The sequence below is a fragment of the Theropithecus gelada genome, chromosome 4 (assembly GCF_003255815.1).
Source record: "Theropithecus gelada isolate Dixy chromosome 4, Tgel_1.0, whole genome shotgun sequence".
Taxonomy (NCBI): domain Eukaryota; kingdom Metazoa; phylum Chordata; class Mammalia; order Primates; family Cercopithecidae; genus Theropithecus; species Theropithecus gelada.
The window spans coordinates 147,414,070-147,437,048 of NC_037671.1; the positions used below are offsets into that span (position 1 = coordinate 147,414,070).

The 22,979-nt window shown below is 40.0% G+C and overlaps 1 protein-coding gene across 2 annotated transcripts; it reads left to right on the forward strand.

Moving 5' to 3' along the window:
* The first annotated feature begins 822 nt into the window (after nucleotides 1-822).
* On the forward strand, nucleotides 823-22,656 carry SMPDL3A (sphingomyelin phosphodiesterase acid like 3A). Of its 2 annotated transcripts, XM_025384455.1 has the most exons (8): nucleotides 823-2,863; nucleotides 8,713-8,926; nucleotides 9,862-10,006; nucleotides 14,667-14,763; nucleotides 17,020-17,189; nucleotides 18,278-18,458; nucleotides 19,599-19,723; nucleotides 22,014-22,656. In XM_025384455.1, the coding sequence occupies exons 1-8, from the start codon at nucleotides 2,752-2,754 to the stop codon at nucleotides 22,329-22,331; spliced, it is 1,362 nt and encodes a 453-aa protein (XP_025240240.1). In that variant the 5' UTR covers nucleotides 823-2,751; the 3' UTR covers nucleotides 22,332-22,656. The 2 variants fall into 2 exon arrangements, with proteins under 2 accessions (XP_025240240.1, XP_025240241.1); XM_025384456.1 differs by lacking the exon at nucleotides 8,713-8,926.
* The last annotated feature ends 323 nt before the right edge of the window (nucleotides 22,657-22,979 follow it).

Here is a 22,979-nt window from a genome sequence, read left to right on the forward strand (position 1 = left end):
ACACTCAAAATGATATATATGTACACCTGGAACATGGAGACCTACAAATATATGCCCATGGTTGAGATGTACCTGTAGAGATGTTGGGGCACTATCGTTTTTTGCTTCTTAGTGAGTATTAAGAAAAAAAAAAAAAAAGAAAGTGGAGTGAGTAGAAAGAAGGATGGTGTTTCTACCCACTAATTTTAATATACTGTACTTTTTAGGATTGCAAGTATTTCTTAAGTTTCAAAATGTGTATGCCTTGTTTTATGCTTACTGAGAAACTATTTCGCAACCAGTTACTTCCAATAAAGAATATTGAAATTGGAAAAAAAGGAGTGAAAAGAGCTATTTTTATAATTTATCCTTTTCCTAGCTTTCAAATGTTTGGACTAAAAACTCCTCTAAGTCGTTTTGTTAATCCTTACAGTTGTTTTCTCTCGCCAGGTCACCATTTTTTTCTGGCTCCATTTTCTCCCATACTCTAGAGGTTGCGAACTGAGAAACTCCAAGGACCATCTTGTCCACCACTGAAATGCACTCCGGTTCCTGCAAACTTTGGAATCAACCAAAAGCTGAAGCAGGACTTGGGCTGCCCTGGCAGGACTTGAAACCGTAAACCGAAAGTACCTGAGACAGGTCTCAATCAATTTAGAAAGTTTACTTTGCCAGGGTTAAGGATGGGCCAGTGACACAGCCCCAGGAGGTCCTGACATGTGCCCAAGGTGGTCAGGGTACAGCTTGCTTTCATACATTTTAGGGAGACATAATACAGCAATCAGTACGTGTAAGATTTTACAGTGGTTAGATCTAGAAGGGCAGGGCAACTTGAAGCTGGCCGGGGGGTGGGTGTTTCCAGATCATAGGGAGATTTAAACATGTCCTGATTGTCAATTGGTTGATTGAAAAAGTTATTATCAATAGAAAGGCTGTTTGGGTTATAAGAGGTTGTGAGACCTAGATTTTATCACCCAGATGAAGCCGTCAGGTAGCAGGCTTTAGAGAAACAGACCTTAAATGTGTCTTGTGAGACTTAAGGTTTGTGTTGATGTTAATTAGGTATGTCCAACCCCCCAGCCCCCTTTTTATGGCCTGAACCAGTCTTTCACGTTAAATTTTAGGGTGCCCTGGCTGGGGAGAGAGTCCATTCAGATGGTCGCCCATTCAGATGGTTGTGAGGGGCCTTCAAATTTTATTTTTGGTTTACAAAACAGAAAATTGAAGCACCTTGCTTCCCACTTCAAAACCCCTTTCATGACACATGCTCCCATTAAGTTACATGGGATAGAAAACAAAGCTTTCTATGATGGGAAAGAAATACACTCTACAACATCTTTTTTGAGGTTAGTAATTATGGAAAGCATTTTCTTCTGTAAAGGAATTCCACGCCCTATAAATTTAAATTATTAGCTTGTCATCTTCAAGCGATCAGCGTTCTCATAAATGGTGAGAAGGAACATAGAACACAGAATCCAGCAGTTTCGGGATTATTCATCATCTTTGCTTACTCCTTTGTACACTTCTTTGCCAGAAGTATATTCAAAAAAGTTCCTTGGAAGCATCAAATCAACCACCTCCACTTATGATTTCCATGCATCTCTAGAATGCATAAAGTATGATTTTCAGACATGTTCTAATTCTAAGACCCTTCTCTTCCCGGCAGTTTAAAAAACAAAACAAAACAAAACAAAAAAAGGGGTATCTTTGAGCATTGGTTTTCAAACATCACAATCACTTTAACATGACTTGAAATGCTTGTGAAAACACAAACTGCTGGGCTCCAGCAAGTTGCTGAATCAACAGATCTAGGGTGGTGCCTGGGAATTTGCATTTCTAACTAGAGTTCCCAGGTGGTGCTGATGTTCCCAGTCCAGAGATAACAATTCCAGATCCACTGCGGTATCCAGAACTTTTGCTGATTTCCTGTAAATCATGATACTTCAGGGCTCTCGCTGCCATCACCTCTACTGAGGAGCCCTCCCTGTTAAAGCTGGGGTAGGCTGGCCCAAGAAGGGAACCAGGATCGTTGAGATTTCAGCACCCCAGCATTTTTTTTAGTGACTGAAATAATGAAAATTCTGATCAGGCTCCTGCTTGTTTGCACATTTTAACCACTAGCTTTTTGCCCAATATTCTCCTTGTTTCCATAATATAATTATGAACTGTTGATATACTGCTTCCTCGTCAAGAACAAAGAGGTAACTTCACGGTCACAAAAATGTTTGCAGAAGGGATGAATACCTCGAAGGGCTTTGCAACCAGCTGCGGATACCTGGACGTCTAATTGCTCAAGGTATTATCTGAGACTGAAGAAACAGACTTTTCCACTGGATTATTTGAAACTCCCCCTCTCTTATTCTCCAGCAGTATAAAAACTCCCCACTTTTTCCTTTTTACAGACGAATTTGAGAGATCTTGCTCTCCCTCCTTCTGGCTTTCATCAAATTGAATGTCTTTCTCTATCCCCAAGCACCAGTGTGTCAGTGTTTGACATCAACTGCACCACTGATACACAAGCCTGAATTTGAGCTTCTACAAGAACATTCCTTCCTAGGCCAAACACCGACGCTAAGAAATACGAGAACAGATCATCGCTAAACAGCAGCTGAAGGCCAGGCGAACTGACTCGCTGCGGAATTTGTCTTTGCACGTGATCAGTCGGGCGTCTATACCCGCAGCCGTCTTCTGACTCCTCCTCACCCTCAGGCCTGACGGTCCGAGTGGAGCTGCGGGACAGCCCGAGCCTCCGGGTCAGCCCCGCGGTCCTCCATGGCGCTGCTGCACGCGCTTGTCTGCTGCCTGCTGACTGCTTGGCACTGCCTCTCCGGCCTCGGGCTGCCCGTGGCGCCTGCAGGCAGCAGGAATCCTCCTCCGGCTGTAGGTGAGTTGTCCGCTACCCTTCTCTTCCCAGCCAGAGCCGAGAGCGGGGAGCGACGGCGCCTGCGCACAGCCGGAGAACGTGCGGGAGGGCAGCTGCCCCCGGCAGAGGCTCGGGCTAGCCGGGGCCCTGACGCATCCGGCGTTCACTATGGCTGCTGGGCGCGGGGAAGGCGACCAAGGGACTAGAGCGTTAGGGCGTCCAGCCGGAAGACCGGGGCTGGGCGGGGGGAAATGCCAGCGCCGGTGGGGGCGCTCCAAGGGCGCGTCGGCCGGATTTCAACAGCCTGGCTTTTGTTTACATCCTGCATCTCAGTTGGTTTGCTCCTTGGGGAAGGAAGGAAAAGCTGCGGGACTCAAGGGAAGAGGAAGCTGGGAGTCGGATGTCCAGCACTTCAAGGGGCCCCGAATCAGCCCTGAATGGAGGGGGACTGTAGTTTCCCCCTCAGCTCAGGGATGTAAATTTCAGCGTGACTCAGACTATCTTATGTCTTGCTCGACCGAGATCGGTGGCTTTTTGTGCCGCTCACCCAGCTAGAGCGCGAAAGCACCCTCGGTGTAGACTCACCCCTTAGTCAACCGTGGAACTCACGGGGACTTCATTTCACCTGGATGTCCACCTGCGGCCGGGACCCATTTTATTCACTCCCAACACTTAACACAGTGCCTGTTACAGTAGTGATTCTCTAAGTGTGGCCCTGGACCGGTGGCAGCACCCGCCGCACCTGAGCTTGTTAGCATTGCAAATTTCTAGCCCATCCCAGACCTACTGAATCTGAACCGCCGACGTTGGGGTTCCACAGTAGCTGTTTAACCCTCCGCATGATTCCTTCCATTCGGCTAAGTTTGAGACTCACTGGCCCAGAATAGATACATTTTGATGGGAGATTGTACAATGCCATCTGAGCCTCCAGTTTCAAAAATCAAGGTGCTCACACCTCCTCAACTCCCTTTAAAAATAATTGCACTGTTGGAGGAAAAACAAAATTAGAGAAGTGGAGTTCTGTTTTCTTTGGGGGGAGAGTTGTCCCTGAGACTCGGTGGCAGCAACTAGTGCTGAAACCTCTCTCTTTGCTCCCTCTGTGCTTTCTCAGGACTTGGGAAATCTGTAGGGCAAATATCTTCTCTTTGAAGGCCAAGTCCTCATGACTCAGCTGTCAGGAGGTCTGAAGCAAAAATTGTAAATCTGGTTTCCCAACTGTGGCAAATGTCAGTCATTACAAGCAATTTCCCCAAAATGTTTATGTATACTGGTTTCTGCTTTTATTACAGCTTAGCTTGTGTTACTTTAATTATGTGACCGGTTAGGGTTTTGAAATAAAATGTCTCCGGTTGCTTGAGGCCACACAATGGCAAATTCGCCTGTGTTTTAAGGAGGCCTCAAGGAGCGCTTTCTGGGGACTATGTGAGTCTTCACACCTCCGTTTTGGATGGGAAGCTGCAAGGTTGAATCCCCACATACTGAAGGGGAAGGAAGAGGGATTACTGGAGTTCAAAGGTCTGAAGTGTTATTGGAATCACTGGAGTTCAAAGGTCTGAAGTATTCACTCAGCAGTTTCACAATTCTCCTTGTTTGTAGTATTTTGCATATTTTCCACTTGATGTGACAACTCCCCTGCCGCCTCCTCTCAGCCCCAAATGCTCAGATTTCCTTTCAACACCCTGTCTGGCTACGGCTTGCTTGTTATGTGTTTTTGCTTTTAAGTTCCCAGTCTTAGCTTTCTGCGTTCTCAAGTCCTGGTGGTCGGAGGACAAAAGTCCTAGGAAGCTTCACATGTGTGTTTTTGGCTACAGTTCTTTAGATTTAGTAGGCTGGGACTGGCTTGATTGGTACTGTTAAAGCAAACTAAATACGGCCTGAGAAGGACTCCTTACTTCTATATTTGAATCCTTGTGAATGAACTGTAACCTAGCTTAATAGTCAGATGAGACTGAAAACCTAACTTAAGAGTATTCACTGGTAACAATAGTTAAGTTTGGCCAATCCCAGCAGCCATACTTCAACCATTCATATACCGCTGAGTGTTCAAACTGTTCAAATAAGGAATAAGGCGAGCTGAATTATGACTGAACTATGGTTCATTGGGTTCTTGAGCAGAAGTTATAATATTTTCTTTAGATTAAAAGATTTTCTGGTATAATTTTGAAAGTTTTTCTAGATATGTTGAACACACATATTTTTGGAAATCGTTTTAAAGATGGTTTGCAGGACAGGAAAACGTGGTGTAGTAAAAAGAACTTTGGACTTTGAACTAGAAACATGGTTTGCAGTGTGAGCTCTGCCACAGGCCAGACAGTGGAAACACTCATGCACACTCATTTTTTTATACAGTTTCGTTAGGGGAGGGAGATGAGACTTCCAGATGTTCATTATTCATGAGTCCCAGGTTAAGAACCTGTCAGATCTCTGTTCTTGTCTTCTATTTAAAGACATCTTTCAGTGAATTTAAATGACTATCCCCTAATTTATCTGTCTGGCAATGCCATGCAGTAGAAAGATCACTAGACCGGAAGTCTGGAGAGACTGGTTCCAGTTAAGCTTTCATTACTGAGTCATCATATGATCTTGAGGAGATCATGAAATTTGCCTTTGCCTAAATGTCATCATATGTAAATTAAAGAATATTTGTTGAAGGGCAACTATAAGTCATTGCATATTCTAGGTGCTGGAAATATAAATCTAGGTACTAAATTATATCAGAGGAGTGTCCTCTTAATGCATTTCAGGTTTGGGTTTACTGAAACAGATACTGAATATTTTTATAGTCTTTTTTTCCCCTAATCTTCATAGTATCTGGTGTGTAGATATCGTCATTATTGGCTTTCTTTCTTCTTCTTCCTTTTTTTTTTTTTTTTTTTTTTTTGAGACAGGGTCTCTGTCACCCAGGTTGGAGTGCTGTGGCCCAATCTTGGCTCACTATACCCTCAATCTCCCTGGCTCAAGAGATCCTTCCTAATTTTTGCATTTTTTTGTAGGCATGGGGTTTCACCATGTTGTCCAGGCTGGTCTCAAAATCCTGAACTCAAGCAATCCTCCTGCCTCAGCCTTCCAAAGTGCTGAGATTACAGGCATGAGTGCCCGGCATCATTATCTGTTTTCATGTGAGGCAGGTGAGACTGGAGATGAAAACACAGAGAGGAATTGTATGTGGATAAGGGCAATGTGGACTCTGGAGTCAGATTTTCTGAATTCATAGTTTAGCTCTGTTGAAGATGATGCATGTAACTTGAATTTAATCTCTATGTGCTTCAGTTTCTTATCTGTAAAATGGAGTATACATAATAATGAGTTCATACATGTGAAGCATAAAAAATAGTACTAAACATGTAATAAGTACTTGAATTTTAAGTATTACTTGGAAATGGGGTTTGAAGTTAAAAACAAAACAAAACAAAACAAAAACAGTAAAACTAACATTGAGCTTACTTGGTGCCATATACCTTCTAAGGGCTTTACTTCTGCTAAGTCACTTAACCCTCACAGTAGGCACTATTATTATTCCCATTTCATCAATGAAATAGGCCAAGATCATACAGCTAGATTAGTGGGTGGTGGAGCTTGGGTTGGAAGTCGAACAGTCTGACTCTGGTCTCCACTCTTAACCACGACACTGTATTGTTTCATGTTCATTTATTATACCCTTACATTCTCGAGATAATACAAATACATGTTCACATTAAAACGATTCTCTAGGATGACTCTGAGCTATTTTCCATCTTTACTTTTTGTGCTAGGTAAAGTATATATAAGATGGAAGTAAAGATTGGGGTATTTTCTGCATTATGGAATAAAATAAAATTGCTTTTGGAAGATATTTTCAACTAATGACTAAGTACCAAGTAATTGACCATACTACTACTTTCTTTTGGATGTTTTGTCTACCATTTCTTAATTGTGAACATAAATGTGTTATAAAATTATAATGACAATTATGTTGAGAAGAAACAACAACCAAAAGATAACTCACCCCTTTTACCTTAACATATCAACTGTTTTACCTTATTATCCCAGCTTTGGGTTTAATTCAGTTGTATCATATTGGTATAGTTTAAAGTTTGCATCCTACCTGTTTGCTCTGTGCTTCTAGTGCAGTACATGCTACTTTGTCACTTCTGATGTGTTTCTAGTCATAATCAGAGTAAACTCGAAAACTCAAAAGTGTGGAAAAAAATCTATTAGAACAATTTAAACATGGTCTATAAGGATCATTGAGTATATATGTAAATGATGTATAAACAAACTTGGAGGCCCGTCAGTATGGGAGTTCAGATTTATTTGCTGTGTATACTTTAACAAATTTTCTATTTGACCCAGCACTGGTTTTTCAATTCTAAAATGAGATAATTCCCAGTTCAGAGAGTAGTTTTGAGAATCAAATGACATAATATATTTAAATTGCTTATCACAGTGCCTGGCACATAGCAAATACTTAATAAAGAGAGATACCACTGTGATTATTTGTTCTAGTATTACCTTTAATAAAGGAAACTTTCTTGGCCGGGCGCGGTGGCTTACGCCTGTAATCCCAGCACTTTGGGAATCCAAGGCAGGCAGATCACGAGGTCAGGAAATCAAGACCATCCTGGCTAACATGGTGAAACCCCGTCTCTACTAAAAATACAAAAAAATAGCTGGGTGTGGTGGCACACACCTGTAATCCCAGCTACTCAGAAGGCTGAGGCGGAAGAATCGCTTGAACCCGGGAGGTGGAGGTGGCAGTGAACCAAGACTGCGCCATTGCACTCCAGCCCAGGAGACAGTAGGAGACTCCATCTCAAAAAAAAAAAAAAAAAAAAAGAAAACTTTCTTAAGATGATTTCCAAGTAAGGATGCTATTAAATGGGCCTGGCTGCTTCCTAAAAACCCAATGGAAGCATCCTTTTAAACAGTTGCTTCCCTTATTAACATTTTATACGAGTGTATAACAGAAGATGTACCTCTATTAAATAGCTTTTAAGAACCTTTGGGAATTCCTATTTTTGGCTTAAAGCTTGTATTAGAGATTTATGTTCTCTGAATTAATGTTCAGAGGCAAGGTTTACAAGAAAGTAAGAGTGATAGATAGTTCCTGGTTCTGCTGTCTGCTTACTCACTGTGTAACCTTAACAAACAACAACATATTTATATGTCAATTTTTCTACAAGAAGAATGTAAATAATTTGTGAAATCTTAAATTCTTAAAGGAGACACACTCTTAAGACACAAGATGATGTCATCATTGGCCTCTCCAAAGGATACTTTCATACATTTTATTATGGAAACATAGCTTTGCTAAATACTCTTTGTTCAGTTATCATGCTGATACTAATACTGAGCTCATCCATTCTTTTTTTTGAAACGGAGTCTTGCTCTGTCGCCCAGGCTGGAGTGCAGTGGCACGATCTCAGCTCACCGCAACTTCTGCTTCCCGGGTTTAAGCGATTCTCCCACCTCAGCCTCCTGAGCAGCTGAGATTACAGGTGTGTACCACCACACTTGGCTAATTTTTTTATATTTTTGGTAGAGATAGGGTTTCCCCATATTGGCCAGGCTGGTCTCGAACTCCTGACCTCAAGTGATCTGCCTGCTTCAGCCTCCCAAAGTGCTGGGATTACAGGCATGAGGAACCTCGCCTGGCCTGAGCTCATCAGTTCTGACACACTTAAGTAGTAAATTGTTCCTGCAGTTCCTTGAAGCTCATCTTCTCACAGAGAAGGATTGTATTTAACTTCAAGGCGCATGAACATTTAAATTACCAAGACTTTCCTCCATCACAGGGAGGAACAACCGTCTCTAGTCTTATTATAAATATTTATATGAGAATTCCAAAGGAGAACAAGTAGATTTATCTGCGTTTTTTGTCTAATCAACAGGACAGTTTTGGCATGTGACTGACTTACACTTAGACCCTACTTACCACATCACAGATGACCACACAAAAGTGTGTGCTTCATCTAAAGGTGCAAATGCCTCCAACCCTGGCCCTTTTGGAGATGTTCTGTGTGATTCTCCATATCAACTTATTTTGTCAGCATTTGATTTTATTAAAAATTCTGGACAAGAAGCGTCTTTCATGATATGGACAGGGTAAGTGATTATATAAGTACCATTAATTACTCAATATTTATTTACAGTGTCCTAAGCTTCATAAGAGTGCTGAATTCCATAAGATTAGTTACATTTTAAGAGTTATTTGAGTTAAAAAACTCTAGGTCAAACGAATCAACATTAATAGAAGTAAGAACAATTTTAGAAGTTTTTTTTTTTTTTCTGGAATACAGATTTCAGAAATATGTCAGTGTTAACTAAGAGATGAATCCATAAACAGCATACTTGCATCAAGATCTTGAGATGTTGATACTAGGTCTTCATGAAATTACCAAAGACGAAAGACAATAATGGAAGTTTACCTGTCATGACAATTTTGTAAAGCATCATCTTCTGGCAGTATAACTAACTGGTTCCCTTCATCATTATAGAGTGAAGAGGCCCATATTTCTTTATCTGGAATAATGACCGTAACTAATATTTGTAGAGTATTTACCTCGGGCTTGGCACTGTTTTAATTAACTTATACATTGTAACTTATTTAATTTTTACAATGGGTATTATTTTTCCCATTTTGCAGATGAGGAAATGAAGGCACTGAACATCTAAGTAACCTACCTGAGTATACGCAGTTGGTAATTGGCAAAACTGGGATTTGAAATAGGCATTTGGGCTCTGGTTCAATTGGCATCTGCTTTTAATTATTGCAGTTTTTAGCCTCTTATAAATCTTCAGTCAGGTAGTGAAATAGACTGGGATTCCCAGCTTAATTTTTGTATTTTATTTTGTTAATTTTCTTTTATAGGATTCTCTGTAGGGAAGAGGTAGGTGAAGAGTAGTCTATCAACTCTTTAGCTGTAATCTGCTGTTTTAAAATGGAAGTCTGCAATAATAGGTATAGCAAGGCATCATGCATAAGTCTAGTAACTCTTTATGAAACTGATTTTGTTCTTTACAATCTGTCTCTTTTTCAGGGATAGCCCACCTCATGTTCCTGTACCTGAACTCTCAACAGATACTGTTATAAATGTGATCGCTAATATGACAATCACCATCCAGAGTCTCTTTCCAAATCTCCAGGTTTTCCCTGCACTGGGTAATCATGACTATTGGCCACAGGTAAATTTAATAAACTTTCAGAAGTGCTTAAATAATTGTTCCTATTAGTAGTGTCAAAATTGTGACAATAACTAGCTAGTGATAGGGCATGGGAGTGGGTCTTATAGAGGGAGAATGTGGTCTTAATCCTAACCATCAAGAAAGGCAAAGACAAGTACTTTGGGGACTGTATAAGGATTATTTTAATATTTCATGAGAAGTTATACTAATAGTGACTTTTCAGAAGCAAATTATCCAGTTTGTGGATTATTAATTTATGTTTTCCTTCATAATCTTCTTCAATTTCTCTTTTCTTTTGAATGTTCATTTGCATGTCCATGACAAGGTTAGCAAGTAAGGTTAATATTGATAAATATTTACTTTTTCCAGAATTCTTATTAGGCCTGCAAAGATGTGCATACCCTGATCTAAGCTAGACTATAAATAAAAACAAAAACATTACAAATTACCATAAGAAGCAAAGAGGAAGGAGGTCTATGTTCAAGTCTAGTTTATCTAATTAAGACATGATTCAAAGCAGAGACCGTGTTCAGAGCATTTAATGCCTAGATACCCCTGGCTCCAACAGGTTTTTATTTGAGAACCGACCTGTGCATAACAGCCAGATAACAGTCCTGTTTACAACATCCTGTTGTAGTAGTGTAAAATTTTAGATTTATACCCAGCGATTTTTGTTTAGTCCAGGGTTTGGAAATTGTCTCCTGTGGTACAAATTCAGCCTGTTGCTTGATTTTGTAAATAAAGTTTTATTGGAACACAGCTATGTTTCCATTCATTCTACGTTGCCTTTGATTGCTTCATGTTTCAGAACAGAGCAGTTGAAATGGATAGAAAAAGTTTGCTGACCCCTGATCTAGACCTACCCTTCATTTTGTAGGTGAGAAAATGAAGGCTCAGAAATGTGAATTACTTGTTCAAGTGCTCAAAATCCATTGCGAGCAGAGCCCAAACTCTAGATCTTTTTACTTCAGATCTGTGTTCACTTAAAACAACATCCTTTTGCATATCTCTTGCTCTTGCCTGACTAACATACGTAATGTTTCCCAAACATATGTACTTTCACGCCTCTCTGTGTCCACATTTTTCTGTTTGCTTAGAATATCTTCTGTCTCATGTCAAATGAATGCTGAATGGGGGTTTTGATTATTTTTAGTTAGTCAAACCTAAATACAGTAATTTTGACGAGTTGTATTCTAGAACAAGCTGAGGTTTCAAGTGACTTCTTGGCCCTGGCCTACTGTCTTGAGATGAGTAATATGTGAGTCTTTTTGAGTCAGCAAAAACAAACAGCTTTTGTTCCTGTTGAGATATTAGACCACCCAGTGCAGAGGCTTGGGAACAAATGAGTTCCAGCAGCCCAAGGTCACACACATTGTGTTTATATGTCTTAGGTGGCAGGAAGGCTGGAATATTGGAAAACACAGGGGTTAGAGTCATAGTCACTAGAATGTAAATCTTTAACCAGCCCTGCCTTCCACCCCCTCCCTCCCGCCACCACACCTCCCTCCCAGCCCTGCTTTTAATAGCTTGGCCAACTTGGGTGATTCACTTAACATCGCTGATGCAGAGATCACTCATTTGTAAATAGAAGCCATAGTACCTACCTTGTAAAGTTTTTGTGAGCATTGGTGATATGAAAAGGGCATAGCTTACTATCTGCCACAGCATAAGCCCTCAGTAAGTGGACTTGTGGTGATTGTCACATTAAGTGGTGACAGGGGATACATGTTTGTAACTCCTTTGAGGATTTGTTTCATTTTATTTTTATGTCTGTCCTCTTTTTGTCAAGTCAAATCTTACAATTCAAAGACAGAAATGCTACCTAACTTCTATAACATATCCTATTATATTAATATATACAGCTAGGGTAAATTGGGCAGCCTACATACCTTTAACAGTTAATTTTTTTTTTCTCTTTCTAGCTTATGGTCTTGTATCTAAAAATGTTCTTTCTGTTATTCCACTACCATCTTTCCACCTCACAGTTTTGGAAATGTCAAATGTAACATGAAAGCTCCACAACAAGTTTTCCTAGAGGCTGATGTCTGAGATCTAACTCTGGAGAATGTTAGAAACAAATACATTTCATAAGTGCTGTTTTCCCACTGAAATCCCATGTTTATGCAGCATAGCTACATAATATACATATACAGATGCATGTCCCCACCCATGACACCAGAAGTAGGTATCAGCGTGGACAGCCTGGAGAATTCTTCCTGTTGCCACCCAAGGAAGAGTCCCCATTTACTCCTACACTGGCAAGACTGGTGCCACTGAATTTGTGGGTGGGTCACTTTCCATTAGGCTTCATTTCTCAGCAGTGGTTATGTCACAGCCAAAAAGGATTGGGAAGGAAACATGTAGCAATAGACAACTGGCTGTGAGAGTGATCATGGGATTTAGACCCGCCCTGAGACTGACCACCTGTACCTGGACCAGCCGTCTAACTTCTCTGGTACTTGTATTTCTCATTTTTAAAATAGAGAAGAAAGTCTAAAGTGATTTTTCCATAATTCTAAGCTTTTCCATCACCATACCATACTTGGCATCCATCCCAAAGTAAACAAGACTTTATGGCTAAGACTTTATGGCTTTTTATTATATGATGATAATGATGCATACCAATTTTTAATGAGAATCTAGATTGGCCTAAGCTGTTGTGTAATTCTTAGACAGGTGACCCTGATCTTGGATACAAACTGAAAATACATGTTTAGTCCAATTAAAACAAGTCTTTTGGTTATTACTTGCCCTGGATGTATCTATACATTCATCATGTATTAGATGCATGCATCAAGAACTACTATGACTTGGGCATCTTCTTGAAAAATAACTTTTGATAAACTCCTCTCAGAAATAGGTCTATTTTACCAATGTACAGAAGTAAATGAAAAGAGTGTGGCCGGGCGCGGTGGCTCAAGCCTGTAATCCCAGCACTTTGGGAGGCCGAGACGGGCGGATCACGAGGTCAGGAGATCGAAACCATCCTGGCTAACATGGTGAAACCCCGTCTCTACTAAAAAAAAAAATACAAAAAAACTAGCCGGGTGAGGTGGCGGGCGCCTGTAGTCCCAGCTACTCGGGAGGCTGAGGCAGGAGAATGGCGTGAACCCGGGAGGCAGAGCTTGCAGTGAGCTGAGATCCGGCCACTGCACTCCAGCCTGGGCGACAGAGCCAGACTCCGTCTCAAAAAAAAAAAAAAAAGAAAAAAGAAAAGAGTGAAGAAGGGGCTTCAGTCATTTAGCATACTTTTTTAAAAACAAAATTAAAAACAGTTATCCAATTCACAAATGATTTCTGGGTTTTTATTCAGTATTTACCTTTTTTTGTTTTTTGTTTTTTGTTTTTTTGAGACAGGGTCTTTTTCTGTCACCCAGGCTGGAGTGCAGTTCAGTGGCACAAGCATAGATAAATGCAGCCTCGACCTCTGGGGCTCAAGCTATCCTTCTGCCTCAGCCTCTCAAAGTGCTGGGAATACAGGCATGAATCACCATTCCCTGCTTCAGTATTTACTTTCTTAAAGTTTTGTTTGTTTTCCCCCAGGCGAGGGTCCCCATTTACTTCTACACTAGAGATTATGTCATCCTGAAGACACTTTATGATAATAAAAATGTTTTATACTTAAAATGTATTATTTAAAATATCAAAATATTTTGATATAATTTATGCTGCCATAAAGAGACTTATCCACATCAAAAGCATGTGGTTGTAAATCTTTCTTCAAAAAGTTAAGAAGCTTATAATAATTTGAACAGTTCAGAAGACTTTGTTAAATTCTAAAACATAGTGTTTTCTTGTTCCCTCAGCATGCTGCATCAGGCAGTGCACGTACAGGCTCAAACCTGCCTTTGGCGTCTCTTTAATGAGCACACTCCCACATCCTTCCTATATCCTCGCTATGCTAAAGTATGAGCTTTTCTCTGTACATGGTACACACCTATGGGACTCCGTGCCTGTGCCTGTGCCTATGCCTGTGTTTGTATCTGGGCCACTGAATTTGCTTTGATGCCCTTTTGTTAAGTTGATAAAATCCTTATGTAAGGCCTGGTTTAAATGGTCTCTTCACTCTCTAATTCCCTGGGCTACACTTTTGTTTGTTTGTTTGTTTGTTTGTTTTTTGAGCCAGAGCCTCAGTCAGTTGCCGAAGCTAAAGTGCAGTGGTGTGATCTTGGCTCACTGCAACCTTCGCCTCGTGAGTTCCAGTGATTTTCCTGCCTCAGCCTCCCGAGTAGCTGTGATTATGGGTGCTCACCACCACGCCTGGCTAATTTTTGTATTTGTAGTAGAGATGGGGTTTCACCATATTGGCCAGGCACTTCTTGAACTTCTGACCTCAAGTGATCTGCCTGCCTCGGCCTCCCAAAAGTGCTGGGATTATAGGCATGAGCCACTGCACCTGGCCCTTGGCTACACTTGATTGTTCTTGCTTCTAGGCTCCCAGACCTCTGGGTAGTGCCCAGCACATTGTCTTATAGTTAAGTGGTTACATTTTGTCCCCCAGTCTCCAACTAAGTTATAATTCCTTGAAGATGAAATCTATCTAATAATCATCCTTGCATCTCTGGATGCCTAACATAGTAGTCAGTGCTCAAGTAGTGTTTACATTAATTCAGCTGTGTATCTTTAAATTTCAATGGTGGATTATATTGTTTGTGGCCAGGATCAACTGCCTGTAGTCACCAGTAAAGTGTACAACGCAGTAGCAAACCTCTGGAAACCATGGCTAGATGAAGAAGCTATTAGTACTTTAAGGAAAGGTAAGTGAAAGACTTACTTATTCCTATTTTGCCTCAGTTTTTATTCATGTTATTTAGACTTAAATTGTTAATGTTTGCTTGAGTGTGCCAATTCTGGAGCGCAGCCCCCAGTTTTTGTGGGGGACAGTGAGTAGTAATGCTGCCTGTGACACAGGTCACGAACCTGTTTATCTTGCAGGGAGCTCTTCCTGTTCTTCTTCTACTCTTTTTTCTTCTTCTGCTTTTAATTAGGTAGGTATGTTCCCGGTGGAGCAAAAGCTGAACTTGGGATTTCAATGTAAATAAAAGTATATGTTTCTAATTGGAAAATTGATTGAGAAAAGAGAATGGACACTAACTTCTAACAAAGCAGCACAGTTGTATAAAACAAACAGCTGGTAAAGTGAGGATAATTAAGCTTCTCACATGGACTTTGAGGTGCTTGGGAAAGTAATGCATAATTAGTGCATAGTAAGGCCTTCCCTGGGTCATGTCTAAAGGCCCTCTGCTTCAGTGGCTCTTGACACATCGTTATGTAAATCCCTGACATTTCGTGAGCTTAACTGAGGTGCCCAGCTGTTAAACTAAGACTTTGGTGTTTTTAGAATGTTGAGACAATATTAAGTTAATGGCTAGATTTCTCTCGGTTAAAACACTTCTTTCAGTATTTTTGTTAACCCTTTGGCTTTTGCCACTATTTTTTTTATTGTTTTTGCTAGCATGCAGCAAATCATAGTATTTATGAATTTGAGACATGATAGATTAGAATTAGACTATGGTTCTGATTATTCTAGGGAACTATATCTAGTCTTTTTTATTTTTATTTTTTAGATGGAGTTTCACTCGTTGCCCAGGCTAGAGTGCGCAATGGTGCGGTCTTGGCTCACTGCAACCTCTGCCTCCTGGGTTCAAGCAATTCTCCTGCCGCAGCCTCCTGAGTAGCTGGGATTACAGGCACCCACCACCAAACCTGGCTAATTTTTGTATTTTTAGTAGAGATAGGGTTTCACTATGTTGGTCAGGCTGGTCTCGAACTTCTGACCTCAGGAGATCCACCTGCCTTGGCCTCCCAAAGTGCTGGGATTATAGTCATGAGCCACCATGCCCGGCCTATGTCTAGTCTTATACTTCACATCCTACAAGACACATGGAGAGCTTGTGCAGGTTGAAGGGAGAGCCATAAAGAATGATCAAGATTCCTAAAGAAATGCTCTGCCTTCTAAGAAGACTCAGCATAAAGCAGGGGAGGCAAAAAAAAGCTGAGAAGTGGAATGCAGGCCCTAAGAAAAAACCATATGAGTTTCATAATAATATCCATTGCAATGATAGCCCTCAAAGCTCCAGTTAAACACTGGAGTATAATATTAAGTTAAAAGTTGTAGAAGGCATCCTGAGAAGGTCTTAAAGGCAAAAGTGATTTGGAGCCGAGATGCCCTGCATGAGGGGCCTCAAACTTTGTCATCCCAGAGGCCCTCGTGAGACCTGTTGTCATTTTCTCCTCCTAGGACATGAAAGGCAGCTTCTCAAAAATAACTTCTGACAAATTCCAACCCAACTGCCCTGCTAATACCGTAGTAAAAATAATAATGTGTTATGACTACAAGAAAGAATAGAGAAAATTAAAGGGGCAGTGATCAATCATGATTGAAAGCTAGGGAAAGCCGTGCGTAGTGAGTAGGCTCAGGGCAAAGAAAGCTGAGCCAGATCTTAGTGCCTAGCTCTGAAAGTGCCATTGCAGCAGACCCTTGGGTGTCCCATCACCAGTGGTTCAGAGGCATGGGTGGAGTGATGCCTTTAAACCTCTTCTCGCCCGAGATTGTAGCAGCTGTGGTTTGTCTGACTTTTTTTTCCAAGTAGTCTCTAGCAAGATCCATATGTGTTACCATTTTTTGGATTTTATATTTCACAATGTCTCTCATCTTAAACCCCTAATCACAAAAGTAGAAGTTGATGTGTAAATCATTCTTTCATAAAATTCAATCTCATTACTTTACTGTCCAAACACTTATTTATCTTTTCATGTGAATATTGGATACAACTGTTGTTATCTCAATATGTTGGAAGTGACAGCACCGGGCCTGGCACCATAGCAGGTTTTCAGTAAATGCTTGTTAAATCTGATTCTGATCTAATGACAGCCTATCTATGTGCAAACTAAGCAATGGGAAATAAGCACCAACCTCCTGACTGGATTGTAAACCTCAGGAATTTGCTTTCACAATGTGTGTGTGTGTATGTGTATGTCTTCCTAAATGTGTTTTAAAATTGTTTTTATAGGCGGTTTTTATTCACAGAAAGTTACAACTAATCCAAACCTTAGGATCATCAGTCTAAACACAAACTTGTACTACAGCCCGAATATAATGACACTGAACAAGACCGACCCAGCCAACCAGTTTGAATGGCTAGAAAGTACACTGAACAGCTCTCAGTGGAATAAGGAGAAGGTAGATCCCATAGACCAAAACAATCTGGGAATAAACAGAAGGCAAAATGTGTATGTTTATTAAACTTGGGGTGGACTCCAGTGTCAATAAAAGTATTAGAATTTGAAGATTTTTTTTTTTTCATAAACACTTTGTAACTCATGGATTTTCTTTCTTTCTTTCTTTTTTTTTTTTTTATTTTGAGATGGAGTCTCACTCTGTCGCCCAGACTGGAGTGTAATGGCGTGGTCTTGGCTCACTGCAACCTCTGCCTCCCAGGTGCAAGCGATTCTCCTGCCTCAGCCTTCCCAGTAGCTGGAATTACAGGCACCCATCACCACATCTGGCTAATTTTTGTATTTTTAGTAGAGACGGGGTTTTACCATGTTGGCCAGGTTGGTCTCGAACTACTGACCTAGGTGATCCACCCATCTCGGCCTTCCAAAGTGCTGGGATTACAGGTGTGAGCCACTATGCCTGGCCAACTCATTTTAGTTTTAATTTTTTTTTTTTTTTTTTAAAGAGACAGGGGTCTCACTCTGTTGCCCAGGCTAGAGTGCAGTGGTGCGATCATGGCTCACTGCAGCTTCAACCTCCTGGGCTCCAGTGTTTCTTCCACCTCAGCATCCTGAGTAGGTGAGACTACAGGTGCACGCCACCACACCAAGCTCATTTTTTTTTTCTGTTATTTTTTGTAGAGACGAGATTTCACCATGTTGCTCAGGCTGGTCTCAAACTCTGGGCGGCTCAAACTCTGCTTTGGCATCCCAAAGTGCTGGGATTACAGGCCTGAGTCACCTTGCATTGCAAGTTTTATTTTGTCTTGCTTTTACTGCTTTTAGGATTAGTAGACATCTACTGGTATAAAAAGAGGCCAGTTCAAAACATTGTGACTGAAGTCACAGTTGCCTTATATCATCAAGAGTGTGCAGATATAGTGACCTTAATAGTTTTATAATTTTGTCTTTTTGTTATAAGTAGAAGAGATGACATATTTGCTTTGTAAATTTTAATTAATATACTTTCAATCTTGGGTATCCAAATGTCATTTGGTTGTGACGAATGTGCAGAAAGATTCTCATGAGGCCTCCTTGTGTTTCTTTTTCCAGGTGTACATCATAGCACATGTTCCAGTGGGGTATCTGCCGTATTCACAGAACATCACAGCAATCAGAGAATACTATAATGAGAAATTGATAGATATTTTTCGAAAATACAGTGACGTCATTGCAGGACAATTTTATGGACACACTCACCGAGACAGCATTATGGTTCTTTCAGATAAAAAAGGTAATGTAATGCTGTGTTTGCATCTCCCCAATCTAAGAGTCTAGAGCAAAGCGGTGAATATCTAGTCAATTTGCTGATTGAGTAAATTAAACATTTTATTTAAAAATCTGCCAGCACTAGCCTTTTCTGAATTATCCTCAATGGTTGTATGATGAGTGTCCAAATCATAACATTAGGCCTGCAGCTGGATTTCTTCAACATAAGCTCCTGTTAGCTCCACGGGGCCAGCGTTATTTATTTGCTGTCAACACAAAAGCCACAGAAACCCTCAGCTCACTCAAATTTTTTTTTGAATCTTCGAGTTTAAAGAAATATCACTCTATTTTAACTGCTACACTCAAGTTTCTTTTGATGTTACTTGTTTTATTTCTCAGAATTTAGAAAGCAAAGCACAATTTACAAAACAGCTTAAAACAAAATATATTAAGCTCTTATTTGCAAGTTCTTATTGATACATATATAAGCAGAGAGAAGGATACAAACAAACCCCCATGTACTCGTCACTCAAATTCAACATCTATCAAGATTTTTCACTTTTCTTTTTTGAGACGGAGTCTCGCTCTGTTGCCAGGCTGGAATGCACCCTGTGATCTTGGCTCATTGCAACCTCCGCCTCCCTGGTTCAAGCGATTATCCTGCCTCAGCCTCCTGAGTAGCTGGGACTACATGTGTGTCACCATGCCCAGCTAATTTCATCATGTTGGCCAGAAAGGTCTCGATCTCTTGACCTAGTGATCTGCCTGCCTCGGCCTCCCAAAGTGCTGGGATTACAGGCCTGAGCTACCGCACCTGACCTTATATTCTTTTAATTTTCTTGCTGGAGTATTTGAAAGTGAATCTCAAACACTGGATCTATTTCAGCACTACATATTCTATATTCATTGCTAAAATATACGGATAATTTACATAACCACAAACTTACTTAACAAAATCAACAATAATTATCTGGTATCAGTAACAAAAATACCCCTATTTTCTCAAAATTGTCTCTTTATAGTTGTTTCAAGTCAGTATCCATCAATGATCACATATCACTTGGCTTTGTCTGTTGATCTCTTAATCTGGAACCTGTTTATATTTTTAATATAATTAAACTCTATTATTTAAAAATGTTTGTTTATGTGCATATGTTTTGTTCAGGAAGTCCAGTAAATTCTTTGTTTGTGGCTCCTGCTGTTACACCAGTGAAGAGTGTTTTAGAAAAACAGACCAACAATCCTGGTATCAGACTATTTCAGTATGATCCTCGTGATTATAAATTATTGGTAAGTTGGCAGATTTCAGAGCTGACCCCATATTTATGCATATCTTTGTAGTTTTCATTAGTTTAGTTGAATTTTTCTCAGGACAGTCATGTGAGATGTATTTTATGTTGAAATCTCCTTGCATCCTTCTTCTTTTTTATACTTGCAATGTTACCAGGACTTACTAAGTGTGAGCTGATGAAGTTAGTCTTTGGAAGGCTGTTTCTATTCTTCTAAGGACTTCACATTTATTTAGATGCTTTCATTGGTTAGTGCCAGGTTTGTGGACTTGTATACATACTGTTTCACTAAACCATGTTCATTCTTCTTCTCTGGAATATAAGTATCAAGAGGAGTGTAGGCTCTGTTACCATTCCCTCTCATGAACCATTATTTCTAAACTTCTCTGTGTCCCAGTGTATTTCTCCATGAAATGGGAATTAAAATATTATTTAATTCACTAAGTTGCTATGAGGATTGCATGAACAAATCTATGTAAAGCACTTAGAAAAATGCTTGGCTCATACTAAATGCTTAATAAATGTTAAACAAGATTCTATTTTCTTGTTCTTGTTTTATAACCCAGGTTTGGCTCATACTAAATGCTTAATAAATGTTAACAAACAAGATTTTATTTTCAAGTTCGTGTTCTGTTACCCAGGCTGAAATGTAGTAGTGTGATCATAGCTTACAGCAGCCTCAAACTCCTGGGCTCAAGTGATCCTGCCACCTCAGCTTCCCACGTAGGCAGGACTACAGTCATGCACCACCATGCCCAGCTAATTTTTATATTCTTATTGTAGAGATGGGGGTCTCCCTGTGTTGTCCAGGCTGGTCTCGAACTCTTGGGCTCAAGTGATCTTCCCACACTGGCCTTCCAAATTGCTGGTATTACAGATGTGAGCCACTGGGCCCACCCAAAAAATTCTTTTAAAGGAAAAAAAATTGAATTGGATATTTAGGACAAAAGCTCTTTGGAGCAGCTTCATGGCTCCCTGCTTTAGAACAATTTAGCACAAAAGACTGGCCATTTAGCTTATGGGTACTTCAGTTTGGGTAACTTCCCCTTTCTAGAAACATAATTTCAAAATAATTCACTTCAGTTAAAGCCATTATTGGTATAACTGCTTTTTTTTTTTTTTTTTCTAGATGAATTTAAATAGGTGATGGTTCTGTTATTCCTTGGAATAACAGAGGGAGGAGGTACAGTGGCAGAAATCTGGTCTGGGGAAATGAAACAATTGTGTGATAAATTAGTCCAAAAGAATTTTTTCTACAACTTTCAGTTGCCTAATTTTGGATCTGAACCTCAGATATATACATCCCCACACACATGTATATATCCATCTATATATATGTTTATGTATCTAATACACAGCATCTGAGGTTCAGACCCCGCTGTATAATAAATAATTTAGAAATTATTTAGTGCTATATCAGAAGAATATTCCCACATCGGTACATATGTACACATGTGGGAAGATTCTCCTGATATAGCACTAAATAATTTCTAAAAATATAAAAACAATTTCTTGTATAATTTCTAAATAATTTCTTAAAATACAACTATGTATATAGTAAGACTCCATTTTTTTGAAAAAGCCAAAAATGTAAGTATGCACATTCCAAATATTTATCTTTGTTTAGATATAAAGCCTAGATTACCACACATATACTGGAGTACTGACAATTGTTTAACAACTGGTTCACTGAGGGGAAAAGTGCCTTAATTTGTAGTGTTTACCAATATTCATGACAGAAATACTCACATCATGGACAATTTCAAGCTACCAAAGTAGCCACAGATTTCCTTTCCTTTTTCCTTTCCTTTTTCCTTTCCTTTTTCCCTTCCCTTCCCTTCCCTCCCCTCCCCTCCCCTCCCCTCCCCTCCCCTTCCCTTCCCTTCTTCGAAGTCTTGCTGTCACCCAGGCTGGAGTGCAGTGGCGCAATCTCATAATCTCGGTTTACCGCCACCTCTGCCTCCCGGATTCCAGCAATTCTTCTGCCCCAGCCTCCTGAGTAGCTGGGATTACAGGCACCCACCACCATGCCCGGCTAATTTGTGTGTGTGTGTGTGTGTGTGTGTGTATTTTTAGTAGAGATGGGGTTTCACCATGTTGGTCAAGCTGGTCTCAAACTCCTGACCTCAGGTAACCCACCCGCCACAGCCCCTCAAAGTGCTGGGATTATAGGCATGAGCCACAGCGCCCAGCCTGAAATGTCACAGAAATTTAAACATCAACACTTCTTGTTGTCCAATGCCTTATGTGCCAAAAAGTGAACCAGGTTTCGTTACTGTTCTTAACTGCAGGATATGTTGCAGTATTACTTGAATCTGACAGAGGCGAATCTAAAGGGAGAGTCCATCTGGAAGCTGGAGTATATCCTGACCCAGACCTATGACATTGAAGATTTGCAGCCGGAAAGTTTATACGGATTAGCTAAACAATTTGCAATCATAGACAGTAAGCAGTTTATAAAATACTACAATTACTTCTTTGTGAGTTATGACAGCAGCGTAATATGTGATAAGACATGTAAGGCCTTTCAGATTTGTGCAATTATGAATCTTGATAATATTTCCTATGTAGATTGCCTCAAACAGCTTTATATAAAGCACAGTTACTAGTATTTCACAGTTTTTGTTAATAGAAAATGCTGCTCTGATTCTGAGATCAATTTGTGGGAATTTTACATAAATCTTTGTTAATTACTGAGTGGGCAAGTAGACTTCCTGTCTTTGCTTTTTTCTTTCTTTCTTTCTTTTTTTTTTTTTTTTGATACCTAAATGTAGATATCTTTATCATTCTGAATTGTATTATATATTAAAGCTGCTCATTAATAGAACAATGGATGTAAATTGGATGTAAATATTCAGTTTATATAATTATACCTAATTTATACCCTTGTTGAAATTGTCATTTATACAATAAAGCAAATTCTTTATCTCTAAATACGATGAAGTTTTCTTAACATGATAATTTTAGTTAAAATCTGTGTGTTAACTGAGGTCCAAGTTGTTTACCTCTCATATGTAGACAGAGATTACCACTGTTTACATGCACTATCTACTCTTGGGAAAATACCATGATCATTAGGACCATGCTCAAACATCACAGGGCATGTATTGCCTAGCTTTCTTCATTCTGTGAGTCTTTGGCATTGCTAACTTTTAAGGATGAGAATGTCACACATACTTATTGCAACTGTAGTACTAACATAAGGCCTGGTCCTAGTCTAGTGCCTGGTACCTAGTAAATAATTGTTGAAATGAATT

Excerpts from the sequence above, each read along its gene's own strand:
- SMPDL3A (XM_025384455.1), top strand. The coding sequence starts at position 2,752 with ATGGCGCTGCTGCACGCGCTTGTCTGCTGCCTGCTGACTGCTTGGCAC. Across the intron at positions 14,764-17,019 it reads TATTAGTACTTTAAGGAAAG|GCGGTTTTTATTCACAGAAA; the intron begins GTAAGTGAAAGA and ends TTGTTTTTATAG. Across the intron at positions 19,724-22,013 it reads CTCGTGATTATAAATTATTG|GATATGTTGCAGTATTACTT; the intron begins GTAAGTTGGCAG and ends TCTTAACTGCAG.